Source organism: Apodemus sylvaticus, chromosome 22, assembly GCF_947179515.1.
Source record: "Apodemus sylvaticus chromosome 22, mApoSyl1.1, whole genome shotgun sequence".
In the NCBI taxonomy this organism is placed as follows: domain Eukaryota; kingdom Metazoa; phylum Chordata; class Mammalia; order Rodentia; family Muridae; genus Apodemus; species Apodemus sylvaticus.
Window position 1 is genome coordinate 56,409,329 of NC_067493.1, and position 14,474 is coordinate 56,423,802.

The 14,474-nt window shown below is 48.5% G+C and overlaps 1 protein-coding gene across 1 annotated transcript in view; it reads left to right on the top strand.

Annotated features, from left to right (window-relative positions):
• The window catches only part of Myo18b (myosin XVIIIB), a 191,649-nt gene that overhangs the window by 161,822 nt on the left and 15,353 nt on the right, over positions 1–14,474 (top strand). The window contains exons 40-41 of the mRNA XM_052167649.1: positions 3,975–4,019; positions 4,553–4,690. Coding sequence (XP_052023609.1) covers positions 3,975–4,019; positions 4,553–4,690 — 183 coding nt within the window. The remainder of the gene's footprint in view (positions 1–3,974; positions 4,020–4,552; positions 4,691–14,474) is intronic.

A 14,474-nucleotide genomic window follows, 5' to 3' on the forward strand; every position in this document is an offset into this window, starting at 1 on the left:
TCAAAGACAATAGATATTGGTCTGCTGCACACAGTGGGGCTCCCAGTTCCTGCCCTGGTGCCAGCCTGGTACCCCCCTCCCCCACATCAGCGGCTCCAAACTACACACTGTGTTCTTATTGCCTTGAATAAGAGGTTCAAGTTGGAGCCTGAAAGATTAGTCCAAGATACTTCTTTATGGACTCTCAATTAGGAGCCCGGCGGTGGTGGCGCACACCTTTGATCTTAGCACTTGGGAGGCAGAGCAGGTGGATTTCTGAGTTGGAGGCCAGCCTGGTCTACAGAATGAGTTCCAGGACAGCCAGGACTACACAGAGAAGCCATATCTCAGAAAAACAAAACAAACCTCTCATTTAGGATTCAGATCACTGGGTTAGGGAAGGAAGAAAGAGTGGATGAGAGAGAGAAGAGAGAGACAGAGACAGCAGAGACAGAGACACAGAGACTAACTCTCCAACTGCCAAGTTGAGAGACTTGTTCTCATTATGCCAAATCACAATTCTGCAGTTCACCTGGAATAGGTCTTAATGGATCAGGCCTTGCAGGCTGGGAGCCAAGCTACAGGCTCAGAGCGTCAGGCAGCACACAGTGGTGCTTAAGCCTGTGTGGCTCTGCAGCAGGGCCTGGTGTCATCAGCTAGACTGTGGCATCAACCTTCTTAGACCAATGGAGGAAATGTTTCCGTTCATCCCCCAGGCCTCGAACCTCCTCATTAGTCATGAGAGGAAGGCTACATTGGCTGACAGATATTGCCATCTATTCCTGGGCCCAGAATCTGCACCTGTTCTGCCAGTTGCCTTGCCTGGGGATGCGGCAGGGCATGGAGGGGTCCACAGCTTAACAAGGACTTCAGATAAAAGATGAGAGTCCAGAGGACTCTGGGAGCAAGCATATCCTTGGGGATGGTGTGAGAGAATATTGTGTGATCTCCAACTCGAATGCTCTAAAACTGGTCTGACATCAGGCTGTGGAGGAGACCTGGAGCTATCTGGATGGAACCAGAGACTGACCTCCTGAGGACATATTGTGCGGCAACAATTCACTGTTGAGCCTTGGCTCTGGCCAGGATGGGAAGTTCCCTGCTGCGTGAGATGATTGTCCCCCAGCCCTTTCCTTGAAGCTGCCCTCTGTGAGTGCTAAACACGTCCTGACCTGGAAGAGCAGCTTGAGTGAACTGTTCATCTAAGGAGCTGACACCCAGTTAGAGTCACAGCGTGGTCCCCCATGCCCTCTAGCATTAAATGGGCATTGCAGCTTGTCCTGCTTTCTGAGGATTGTAACCAACCCCCAGCTGACGAGATGGCGTCAGAGCTCCCACACTTCACCAATCTGTTTGCAACACTGCCGGAAATGGTGGTGATGGCCCCCTGCGGTTCCTTTTCTGGAGGACAGTTGTCATTGCTTGTCACATGCTGCCCTTGCACGGTCCCCGGGCTCCTATCAGTATGTTTCACAAACTAAAGATAAGGAAACGGAGTCTCATTGGTGTCTAAAGTCACACTGATACACATGTTAAACCATGAAGCCATGACTTGTTTCTGGAGTTGGCCTCTCCCCCTCCCCTCCCCTCTGATGCCAGTCAAAGACAGCTTTGTTATTCCTTAGAACTCGCTGAGTGTCCTTCACCTACGATCAAGGTCTCTGTTCCCTTTTGGGCTGCCAGGATGGTGAGCTCACGTCAGTCACTGACGTGGAGCAAACGGATTCAGCCGTTACTTCCCAGCCTGTATTTGCATTTAGAATGCGGCTGTCTGGTGAAGGTACCCAGGAGGATTACATCTGAAGACACTTAATCAATTACCTCGATCCTTGCCAACATCTGTTTTAAAATTCCTGGCACAGGTTCCCTTTGCAAAACCACACTGGTCAAGATGACAGAAAGAGCTGTGGACACCAGCCCAGGGCTGCGGTTTGAGATTCCCTCGGTTAAGCAGCCAACCAGATCAGCACCACGGACAGCGCCATGGATAATCAGCCAACTAGATCAGTACCACGGACAGGGCACCTGGCCTCCTGTCTCGCCTTGCCCTTCCTTAACAGAGGATTACTTAAAGGTGGCCTGTTCCAGGCACAGGCTTTGGCAGGAGTGAAGGGTGGTGTGTGTGGGGGTGTAACAATGGTGGCTACAGTCTTGTTTCTTGTGAGACGGTGGCTTACATGGTACAATCATGATGCATTGGAAATCCCAGATTTCCCTGCTCAGCTGCAAACAACCATGGTTTGGACCATCAGAGTAGTCTTCCAGGAGCATGAAGGCCAACTTTACATGGAGGTTGACAAAGCAGCGTTTCCTCTTCTGTCAGCTGATGTTTCAGCTGCTGCGCCCATTGGGAAACCATGCAGACAGGAAGCACACAGACGGAGCTCACACACTCAGTGGGGTTTGCTCCTACAGACTGGGTCCAAAACATCCCACATCCAGGGTAAAACAGCACAGATCACAGGGACACATGACATCAGAAAGTGTCCAAGTCTCTGGGGAAAGGGTGCCTCCAGGCAGGAGAAGTGGTTCTGAATTCCAAGTCCCCAGAGCCGCATTCAGAGATCAAGCCTGGATGAGTGTCAGCGTCCACGTATGCACTGTTGTGTGTCAGCGTCCACGTATGCGCTGTTGTGTGTCAGCGTCCACGTATGCGCTGTTGTGTGTCAGCGTCCACGTATGCGCTGTTGTGTGTCAGCGTCCACGTATACGCTGTTGTGTGTCAGTGTCCACGTACGCACTGTTGCTGAGCTGGGCAGACTGTGTGGCACTGTGACAGTAGTGAACAGTATCCAGTGTCCAAGCTCAGGAGCGTGGATTCCAAACGGAGAGAATGAGAGTGCGGCTTCCTGTGTGGCTCATGCTGAGAGGGAAATGAGGTTCAACCTCTTGTCATTAGTCATTTGGTCGTGGGCTCCAGGGAACCTACTATTCTGTCTCCACGCATGGAAGGCATGTTCATGGTCCTCAAGGCACCCGTCTACTGGAGATATGTGCTTGGAAATATGAGGCATCTAAGGAACCATGGCTTTAGAGGAAGAAATGAGAAGTAACGGGTACATCTTCCTCAGACCTGTCCAAATCCCAGCAGACCTTGCGGCTGGCTGGAGGGCCAGCCTGAGGACCACAGTGAAGGCAACTTAGATGCAGGGGTGTGGTCTTGTCGGGATCCCCATTTGAGGGCAGTGGCGCACTGGCTATCACTGTGCCTTGTGGTTTCCACAAAGCTGGGTTTGGGTGTTCAGTGGCCTTCTGAATGGTAGGCTCTCTCCATCTCTAAAATGGACGCAGATGGTGTGGGCTGGATGTGTAAACATGTTTCTCCCTGAAGAATAGCTACTTGTATAATTAGATTAGGAGTTTCCCACAATGCCCCAGGAAGCTATCCTGCCTGAGCCTGATCTGCTGGCTTTCCAAAGACTATGAGGCAAGTGCCAGGCACATTGTCAATAACAACATGATTAATGTCAGCGATGCCAGTGCATTTCCAAAAATGTTTGCTTCATGTCTGAGTGTTTTGCCTATATATATATATGTGTGTCTGTTCATTTTGAGGGTGCCCTCAGACGCCAGAGAAGGCATTGGATCCCTGGAACTGGTCTTTCAGATGGTTGTGAGCTACAGTGTAGGTGCTGGAAGTTGAACCCAAATCCTCTAGAAGAGCAGCCCATGCTCTTAACCAGAGAACCACCCCCTAGTCATGTTTTTAAAAGTACGGGTAATGATTGTTCCTGTTCTCCAGGATCTGCACTGAACAATCCACAAGGGTTGCTTCAGTATACTCCACGGGCAGAGGCAGAGGCCCATGTGTTATTAATCAACCACCATTTGCAGAGGAAGGCGGGAGGCTCAGAGAGGACAACTCTGTATCCTACAACCACACAGTAGTGCAGGGTAGACATGGGAGGCAAACCCAGGTGTTTGTAGTGTTGGAGACCAGCTCCCCATTCCTGGCTGAGCAGCTATGACAGACATTGTCTTGTGTCTCCTTCTAGTGTCCAGACAGCAGTGGACTGTAGCAGTCGCAGCGGGAAAGAGGGGTAAGTAAGCCACTGAGCTTACGAAGGTGAGCCCCTGGCTGTGTATGTGTGCAGTTGGCAAGGAGAAGGTTCACACCCATCAGAGAACTCTCTGTATTGCCTATGAAGCTATGGCTTCATGGTTTAGCATGTGCCTTAGAGGAGTGTACCCTGTGTACCCATGTGATGTCGTTTAGATGCAGGGAAGACATGCTTTATCATGCCATTACCCACTGCCACCTTCATTGGCTCCCTGTTGCCCCAGAACACACTTTTTAGATGGACATCTGTGTTCCATGTTGACCTTTAGTCCCCTCTTCACCTGTGGGTTCTGTTTTCCTGCTTCTTGGACCCTGACCTTTCCTTATCTTTCGTGCCCTCCATACCTCTGTGTGTGTGTGTGTGTGTGTGTGTGTGTTATTCCCATTTTCCTGAGGCTCACCTGCCTCACTGAGTTCCTCTTTTTCCTGGACTACTTAAAGCCACACAGCTGGGCAGGGCCCAGACTCTGATGTGGAGGCCACTGAAGTCAGTGTCCTAACTTTGCCTTCTAGGGACAATGTCTCTGTCACCAGCTCCCAGCCAGAGGGCAGTCTGCAGTCCTGGATAAGCTGTTCCCTGTCCCTAGCCACGGACTCAGTGAGGATCCCCTCTCAACAGTCAGCAGTCAGCAACTCTCTCCACAGTCCCAGGTAAGAGCCTTGACCTGTGACCTGTCCTTGGCTGACAGCTCAAAGACTCCTGCTTGCAGGCTGACCTTCAGGACTTCCACTCTTGTGGTTGGGGGAGGGGCCGCTACCCAGCTGTGTGGCTTTAAGTAGGTCACGTGACCTCCCAGGGCCTGAGAAGCATGGAGTCTGGTGCTGTTGACTGACTCAGAAGATGGTCCAGATGCAGCTGTAACACTGTAACAACACTATAACACAGACCTCTGTTTTGAATAGTGTGGCTAGAACAAAGGATAGCTAATCTTTATCACTGCTTCTGTCACAAGTGTCAGACAAAGCGATTCTGTGGTTTATAAATAAGCCCGGTCAGTTACGTTTGTTTCAGTTTTGGATGACATTCTTGAGTGGACTCATAAAGAAAACTGAGCTAAAGCCGGGCACAGCACTGCAGTGCCTGGGAGCGCAGCTGCTCTGCAGGCAGGAGGTTGAGGAAGGAGGATTTCTTGAGCTGAGAAATGTGAAGCTAGCCTTGTAATATGGGAAGCTGCTGACTTTATAAGGAGAGAAAAGTAAAGTACATTGTGTTTCTCCCGGAGAAAAGTCACTTTTTATCGTGAATGTAACTAAGGTTTTGTAATCTCCGGGCTGAAGAGGTTGGCTCAGCTCTTGCCGAAGACCTGAGTTCAGTTCCCAGCACCCACATTGGGTGGCTCACAACGACTTTAGCTTTGAGGGATGAAAGCATTTTTTTCTGGACTCCTAGATCAACTGCTCTCAAGTGTCTGTACCCACATACAGACACACAAGCCTATACACAATGAAGAATAAAAATAAAGCTTTATAATTTATAATTGTTAAATACCTACTTTTTCACTAATTGTTATATACCTACGTGTGTGTGTGTGTGTGTGTGTGTGTGTATAGTCCTAAATACATAAATACAACTCACTCAGTCTGCATAATCTTTGTTGCACCTGTATGTTTTCAGGGTTGACCATTTGGTATTGGATAGCCAGTTGGTGTGCTCTTCCTAATCAGGGAAAGTAATTTTCTGGCTCTAAGCACTCCTTAGTTAGCACTCCTAGAGTTCTTTGTGTAGGATTGAGGATTTGCATGACTGCCCATCCACTTCAGTGTGTCTATTGGTGTAATCCCTGCTCAGGTCATATTTGGGAAGTCATGTTGGTGAGACTTCATAGCTTCTGACTTTCCTCAGTAATGAAATCCCACAGCAAGCTCCCAGGTCATCCACTCTTACATTCTTTCTGCCCCCTCTTCTGAAATAGTCCCTGAGCCTTGAGTGCAGGACTTGTATTGTAGATGTTTCTATTGGGACTGGGCTCCAGAACTCTGCATTTTGATTGGTTGTGGTTTTCTGTAACAGTTGCCATCTGTTGCAAAGAGCAGTATCCTTGATGAGGGGTGAGGACTACACTTACCTGTGGGTGAAGGACGGATGTTTAGAGTGATGTTAAGGATTGTGCTGGTTTAATAAAGTGGAGGCTGTAAGTTCTCCTCCAAGGTCCAGGGCTTCACTAGCACTAGGTAGTTAAGCTGCTTTCTAGTATGGGGCACGGCTTCCCTCTTATTCAACAAGGTTTAAAACCAATCAGAGAGCTGTTGGTTACTGCCAAGGTGTGAGTGCCAGTTCTGCACCTCAGTGTGCCCATGACACTACTGTATCTCAGGGTGACCATGCATGGCTGCACCTCAGTGTGACCACACCCCCCTGCACTTCTGCACCCTTACACCTCAGTGTGATCCTGCCCTGCTGATAGGCGTCATAGCTGGGTGTGACTGTTGGTTGCCTCCTTTGGAAGCTTGCACGGCACCTTCTGTACGACGGAAGCTAGTCCCCAGTGAGGAGGCACTCGGGTCAGTTCCAAGTCAGTTGCAGGGGTCCTCTGGGCCCTGTGTCCAATGTGCACGTTGTCTCCAGCAATAGGGACTTATCTTCCACCTCTGGGAGGCTGCCGAGGGCAATAGCAAAAGCCTTTGGGAGTCTTAGATAACCCTGACCGAAAACTCAAAGGGGGCCTCTTATGCATGCTGTTGGGAGTTGTATTATACAGTCTTTGGCTCTTGGAGACATCATCGTGAGCCCAGATGACAGGTTTTTATTTAAACTGTGTATGTTTATTTAGTCACTTTCTCATGTACATGATAGGTGTTTTCAGGTAGACAGTTAATCTCTTTCTAGATGCTTCGAAGCCAGCACCATTTATGGGCAGCGCCCTTTTGAGTCATGACAGCTGGCTGGTCCAGCAGTGTGAAGGGTCAGCAGCGGCTGAGTCATTGCGGCATTTTCTACTCCACTGTCATGCATGGCCCCCCCTCTGATTTGGATTGGAAGACCCTAGGTTTCCATACAACTCTTTCATGTACCCCTTGTTGTTGTTAGGTTCCCCCATTTCCTCACCCCCCCCTCCTTCTATGCTTGCACCTGTCCATCCCCACAATTCCTGCTCCACTTTCATTTTGCCTGTATTTTACCACCCCTTCTCATAAAATGTCAGCCCTGTTTCTGGTTCTAAAGCTCCCAGATACATCCTTGTTAAGCATACCAAACAAAAGATTTAAAGTAAGTATCCTCATGAGCAGGGTCATGTGGAGTTTGTCTTTAGGGCCAGCATGATGTCATTTCCTGTAAAATTTTCCAGTTCCATTTGTCTATCTGTGAACTTCATAATTTCATTTTTCATGGCCGAGTAATATTCCGCTGTGTGTGACCACATTTTCCTTACCCATTCTGCCGGCAGACACCTGGGTTCATTCCGTGGCTGCCAAGAACAGACTGGCAGTGGATGAGGCTGAGCAGGCATCTTTGTAGTAGGGTACACTCTCTAGGTTCTTGACTAGGAGTGGTAGAGCCGGGCATATGGAACTTCTGATTTCCACAGTGGCTGTTCTAGTATGCATGCCCACCAACAGCCTGTCACCATCCATACCAGCCCTTGTTACCATTTGTATCCTCATTTCTGCCATCCTGACTGGTAGTCCCACCCTTTAAGTATATTTATAACTGAAGATTCTTCACATCCTTGGGTGGAAGGGGACCCTGGGGTGATTTAGTTAAATGTGCTCACTAGAAAGACAGAGGAACTGAGACCTGCAAATGAAAGCATGTGACCCACATCGAGTGTAAGGACTGGTGCCAAGGCCAGGGACCTTCATTTACTTATATCTCTTTTTTTATCTACTGTCTATCTGTCTGTCTGTCCATCTGTCTGTCTACCTATCATTTATCTATCATCTGTCTATCTACCCATTTATCTATCTATCATCTATCAATTCATCCATCTACCTATCAACCTACCTTTATCTATCCATCCATCCATCCATCCATCCATCTACCTATCTATCTATCATTTATCATTTATGTACCCATTTATCTTATCTATCTACCTACCTATCTAACATTTATCTATCATTACCCATTTATCTATCTGTTCATCTATCTATCTCTCCATCTGTCATCCATCTATCCATTCATCTATCTATCCATCTATCATCTATGATATCTATCATCTATCTGTCTGTCTATCATCTATCTATCATCTATTATCATATCTATCATCTGTCTGTCTATCAGTCATCTATTATCATATCTATCATCTCTCAGTCTGTCTATCTATCTATCTATCTATCTATCTATCTATCTATCTATCTATCAATCTCTATCTATATCTAATGCAATACTGAGGCTACAGGACTATATCTAATGCAATACTGAGGCTATAGGACCCCAAGGCAGCCTCGGATAAACCGTCTTAGGGCTCAGCTCATTTTCCCCTTTAGGACTGAGAGTTCCACAGTTGAGATGCGTCCTTTCCACATCAATTCAGATAGTCTCAGATAGCCATGCCTAGATATCCTTATCCCAGAAAATTCTAGAGCCTTTCAAATTGAGCTTGACTGAGTACCACACCCCATTTTCAAGATGGTGAACAACGAATATGCTAATCACCTAGTGAACTGGTCAGCAACCTAGTGAATAGGCTAATCACCTGGTGAACAGGCTAATCACCTGGTGAATATGCTAATTGCCTAGTGAACATGCTCATCACCTGGTGAATATGTTAATAACCCAGTGAATATGCTAGTCACCCAGTGGACATGCTAATCACCTAGGGAATATGCTATCACCTGGTGAGCATGCTAATTTACCAATTTACTGGTGAATATGCTAATTTACTGGTGAACATGCTAATTTACCAGTGAATATGCTAATTGCAATGGTTATTCTCTGCCCACCCACCCCCCCTTCTTACCACAGGTACAGAGACTTTTCTTTTATTTATTTATTTATTTATTTATTTATTTATTTTTATTTACATTGCAAATGATTTCCCCTTTTCTGGGTCCCCACTCTCCGCAAGTCCCATAAGCCCTCTTCCGTCCCCCCATTCTTCCATCTACCCCTTCCCACTTCCCTGTTCTGGAATTCCCCTATACTCTTGCACTGAGTCTTTCCAGAACCAGAGCCCACTCCTTCATTCTTTTTTGGACATCATTTAATTTGTGGATTATGTCCTGGGTATTCAAAGTTTCTAGGCTAATATCCACTTATCAGTGAGTGCATACCATGATTGATCTTTTGAGACTGGGTTACCTCACTTAGTATGATGTTCTCCAGCTCCATCCATTTGTCTAAGAATTTCATGAATTCATTGTTTCTAATGGCTGAATAGTACTCCATTGTATAAATATACCACATTTTTTGTATCCATTCCTCCGTTGAAGGACATCTAGGTTCTTTCCAGCTTCTGGCTATTACAAATAGGGCTGCTATGAACATAGTGGAGCATGTGTCCTTATTGCATGCTGAAGAATCCTCTGGATATATGCCCAGTAGTGGTATAACAGGGTCCTCAGGAAGTGACATGCCCAGTTTTCTGACCGCCAGACTGATTTCCAAAGTGGTTGCACCATCTTGCAATCCCACCAGCAGTGGAGGAGTGTTCCTCTTTCCCTGGAGAATTCTTGCTTCAGTATCCCAGTGTAATTGTACAGAGTTTTAAACTCCCTTTTCTCCTCCAAGAGACTGGAATTCAAACCTGTGTCTGATTTCTGAGAAATATTTGTGGCTGAATTTAAAATGTCTAAGCTGAATGTTTTAAAAAGAATTCTCCGTTAGAAAAGAATTGAATAACAGAATAAATACCGTTATTATGATAATGAGGGCGGTATTAGATTTTTTTTCTGAAAAACCTGAAGAGGAAATGAAGGGTAAAACTGAATTCGTACAAGAAAAGGGGTTAACGTCTCCATACCTGTGAACAAAACAAGATGAATCACCTCAGAGTGTTTTTAGCCATGGGTGTGTGTGCACGACCCTTCTTCCTAAATCATTCAATGTTTTTTAAAATAAGAAGCTTAGACAGAAGACCACGCCCCTGCCCACTCTTTGACCTTCCTTCTCTAGCAATGGGGTCAGCCCTCTTCTATTTCATGAGGCCTCTCCCGGGCCTCTCTGCCTATATACAAACATCTCCAGCGCTCACTGCAGGAAGCATGCCTGCGAGGTTTTAGCAGGCATAGCTGATGGTGGTATGTGCTCTTTATAAATCGTCACCGTGTCTTTCCATCCACAGCGTGTCTTGGACTTTTTCCTCACAGGGCCCTTGACTCTATCTCGGCCTCTTGAATCCCCCTGGAGGGGGCTTCCTAAGTGCTAAGTTGCTCTGTTTAGCTGTGAAGACCATAGTTCACTCTGTGGTGCTTTTCAGACGCTTGCCGTGAGCTTGTCGGGTGTCAACACATCCATGCCCTTATGTGTCAGCTTCCCAGGTCAAAGGCAACTTGCGTTTTGAACTTGAAGAACCATCAATCACAAAATCAGCACTGTGCCCGACTCTGTCTGGGGGTAGGGAGCTCCCACAAACCTAGCCCTGACTTACCTGGTGCTTGCCGGGGCTCCATCAAGGAGCTTCTTGGACACTTCCACTGGCTGAAAGAGAAGGTCACTCTGAAAACAGAAGAGAGGGAGAGGGAGAGAGAGAGAGAAGACTTCTGGTAGGATCGGAGAGCATTGGCATGTTATTTACAAGAGGATGTCAACTCTAGAGAAATACACCAAAGCTTTGTGACTTATGGCCAGCTGGGACCAAGCAGCCGCCACTGATAAATGTGAGCTCTTCTGGAGACGGACACTAAATTACCTCCTTGGCCCCAGAGGGAAAGCTTCAGGCTTGGCGGTGGCAGCTGACGTGGTTCAGTAGCCCCCTAGGACGTCTGGCATGGGTACATCTAGGGCTGACCAGGGCTGTGGGCAGAAGCTGCTCCCCCCTGAGTCCTGCTGCATGTAGCACCTGCTTCCCGCCCTCTGAAACCATCCCCTGCTGGGACCCTTTCAAGAGCCTGGCTCTCACTTCCTTGGATACTCAGGGCTTCCCTGGGAGGGTGTGGACCACGTCATTCTTGCCCCTCGCTCCACACCCAACAGAGCCCCAGCCTTGGTCACAGGCTCTGTGACATGCTGACAGTGGGCACTGCTCAGTCTCCCTCCTCGGGGAACAGCTATCACTCCGCTCCGCCCAGCATCCCTCCCTCTCCTGCTCCCTCACCTTCCCTTCCTCCCTGCACTGGGGTCCTCTGCTTCCTGTCTCTACCATCGCTTCATATATGACCAATTCTTTTCTTCCTGTGTCCACATCCAGGCTTCTCAAAAGGGAGGCCTCACACTTTTCTTTACTTCCTCTCTCCATGAGTGTGCCTCAGTTTACCTCATCCCCACACCCACCCTTACCACCTCACTGGAACTTTCTTTGTTTTGTGTTGGCTCGTTTGTGTTTATCTGTGTTCGGATTTGTTTGTTTTAGGCAGGGCCTCTGTATGAACTTTGCCTGTCCTGGAACTGAGTCTGTAGACCAGGCTAGCCTCAGACTCACAGAGATCTGCCTGCCTCTGCCTCCCCAGTGTGGGATTGAAGGTGTGCATCACCATAGACTTTCTTGTGCTAGCAGCTTCCAAGGAGACACAGTAGAGCCCCCATCCCCCACACTATCTTTGTCTTGATGGCTTTTCAATGTCTGCAGCATCCAGTCCTCTGCAGAGCTCAGTTCCCAATCTCTCCCCCTGCCCCCAAGATTCCCCTTAAACACCCCTTCTTGTGGCTTTTCCTTACCATCCCCTCCCCAAACTCTGTGGTATTCAGGTACAGTCGCCCACTTCACTCCCCACCTGAGGACAAGCAATCTGTTCTCTTGTGTTCTCTGTAGCCTGTCTGTCATCCCACAGTTAATGCTAGTGACCTGTCAGTCATCCCACAGTCAGTTATGGTGACCTGTCAGTCATCCCAACAGTCAGCACTGGTGACCTGTCAATCATCCTACAGCCAACACTGGTGACCTGTCAGTCATCCCAATAGTCAGCCTTAGTTACCTGTCAGTCATCCAACAGTCAGTACTGGTGACCTGTCAGTTATCCTACAGTCAGTGCTGGTGACCTGTCAGTCATCCCATAGTTAGCACTGGTGACCTGTCAATTATCCTACAGTCAGCCCTGGTGACCTGTCAGTCATTCTACAGTCAGCCCTGGTGACCTGTCAGTCATTCTACAGTCAGCCCTGGTGACCTGTCAGTTATTCCACAGTCAGCCCTGGTGACCTATCAGTCATCTCACAGTCAGTGCTGGTGACCACTTGTTCAGCCATAGTCAGCACTGGGACATTTGGAGTTCTCTCTGAGCTCTCTCCTGAAGACATGTCATAGTGTGGTAGGCTTGTGGAGGTCAGGATATACAAGATTCTACCTCACACAACCATGGAGTTCTTAATTGCTGCGTAATCACCTCTAATTACTGCTGTCCTGACTGAATGGCATCGCCCAGTCTGACTAAAAGATGGCATTACAACCTTGCTCTTCCCCTAGGTGGGTGGGTAGGGGATGCTTTCTATAAACACTCCCCCCCCCCCATACTCTTGGCTTGATCTTTTCTTTTGTATTATTTATTTAAAGGAAATAATCTAGTTACACACCAGCACTGCCACCCTCTCCTACCCTGCTTGGTGTTATTTTATTTGGCTCACTTGAATTAGTAAAAAGGTCTAAATTACAGGGTATTGTTTGTAAAAAAAAATAATAATAAAATAAAATAAAGTTGTGTTACTCAAGGAAATGCAATTACTCTGCCCCGGACTAAAGCCAAGGATCTGTCAGGAGGGTTGCTTCCATGATTAGATAAGACTCGGTGGTAATTAGCTCATTAATTATAGATACGTGAATGGATGGGTCTTAGCTTAAAAAGCTTGTTCTCCAAGGAGGCTTCATTGTCTCTGCCAGTCCTGTTTCTACACAACTCAGTGGTTACCGGTCTGTGTAGTTTAGAGCTGGTGCACAGGATGATCTGAATACACTCTGAACATCCTTAGTGACTGGGCCTCTTGTGGAGAGGGCACCGTGTTTCCTAGGCGTGAGGGGTCTCTGGGTTCTCATCAGTATTAGGGGGTCAGTATCGGGGGTTCAGTGGGAAGGGTGCTGAGCTACAGAGGGCAATACTCAGTGCGAACCCTCGGCCCCAAGCTGTGGAGAGCGCTGGTGAGAGAGACCAAAGCAATCTATAGTGAATGCAGAGCTTGACCACAGGACCCACGTGACTCCTGAAGGGAGTCTGTGTTCTGTCCTGTCCAGGAGCTGAGGTCTAGCTGGCGAGGCCCAGGAAACATTCAGAAAATGGGAGGTGTGTTGTGTGGCTGAGGACATGGCCCAGTGGGTAAAGTGCTAACTGCTCATAAAAAGCTGGCTTAGTTATGCGGATCTGTCATCCCATCGCTGCAGAGATGGAGACAGTCAGGTCCTTGGTGCTCACTGGCCTGACAGCCTAGCCAATCTCATACCTCCTGGGTCAGTGTCAGCTGGTTTCAGAAAGTAAGGACAAGACACCAGATATCAACCTGTGTTCTGCACAGGTGGATTTTTCTGGAACATTTGTAAGTACTAGCTCTTCCTAGTTGAGCTCTGCTGTGAGGGGTACTGCAGGGAGCAGCTGTGCATGTACTCTCCTCTGCAGGGAGCAGCTGTGCATGTACCCTCCTCTGCAGGTTGCAGCTGTGCATGTACTCTCCTCTGCAGGTTGCAGCTGTGCATGTACCCTCCTCTGCAGGGAGTAGCTGTGCATGTACCCTCCTCTGCATGGAGCAGCTGTGCATGTACCCTCCTCTGCATGGAGCAGCTGTGCATGTACCCTCCTCTGCATGGAGCAGCTGTGCATGTACCCTCCTCTGCAGGGAGCAGCTGTGCATGTACCCTCCTCTGCAGGGAGCAGCTGTGCATGTACCCTCCTCTGCAGGGAGCAGCTGTGCATGTACCCTCCTCTGCAGGGAGCAGCTGTGCATGTACCCTCCTCTGCAGGGAGCAGCTGTGCATGTACCCTCCTCTGCAGGGAGCAGCTGTGCATGTACCCTCCTCTGCAGGTTGCAGCTGTGCATGTACCCTCCTCTGCATGGAGCAGCTGTGCATGTACCCTCCTCTGCATGGAGCAGCTGTGCGTGTACCTCCTCTGCATGGAGCAGCTGTGCATGTACCCTCCTCTGCAGGGAGCAGCTGTGCATGTACCCTCCTCTGCAGGGAGCAGCTGTGCATGTACCCTCCTCTGCAGGGAGCAGCTGTGCATGTACCCTCCTCTGCAGGGAGCAGCTGTGCATGTACCCTCCTCTGCAGGGAGCAGCTGTGCATGTACCCTCCTCTGCAGGGAGCAGCTGTGCATGTACCCCCCTCTGCAGGGAGCAGCTGTGCATGTACCCTCCTCTGCAGGATGATGCAGTTTTGTCTGATGGGTACAGACCAGGGCTCTCAGGAGCACTGCAACC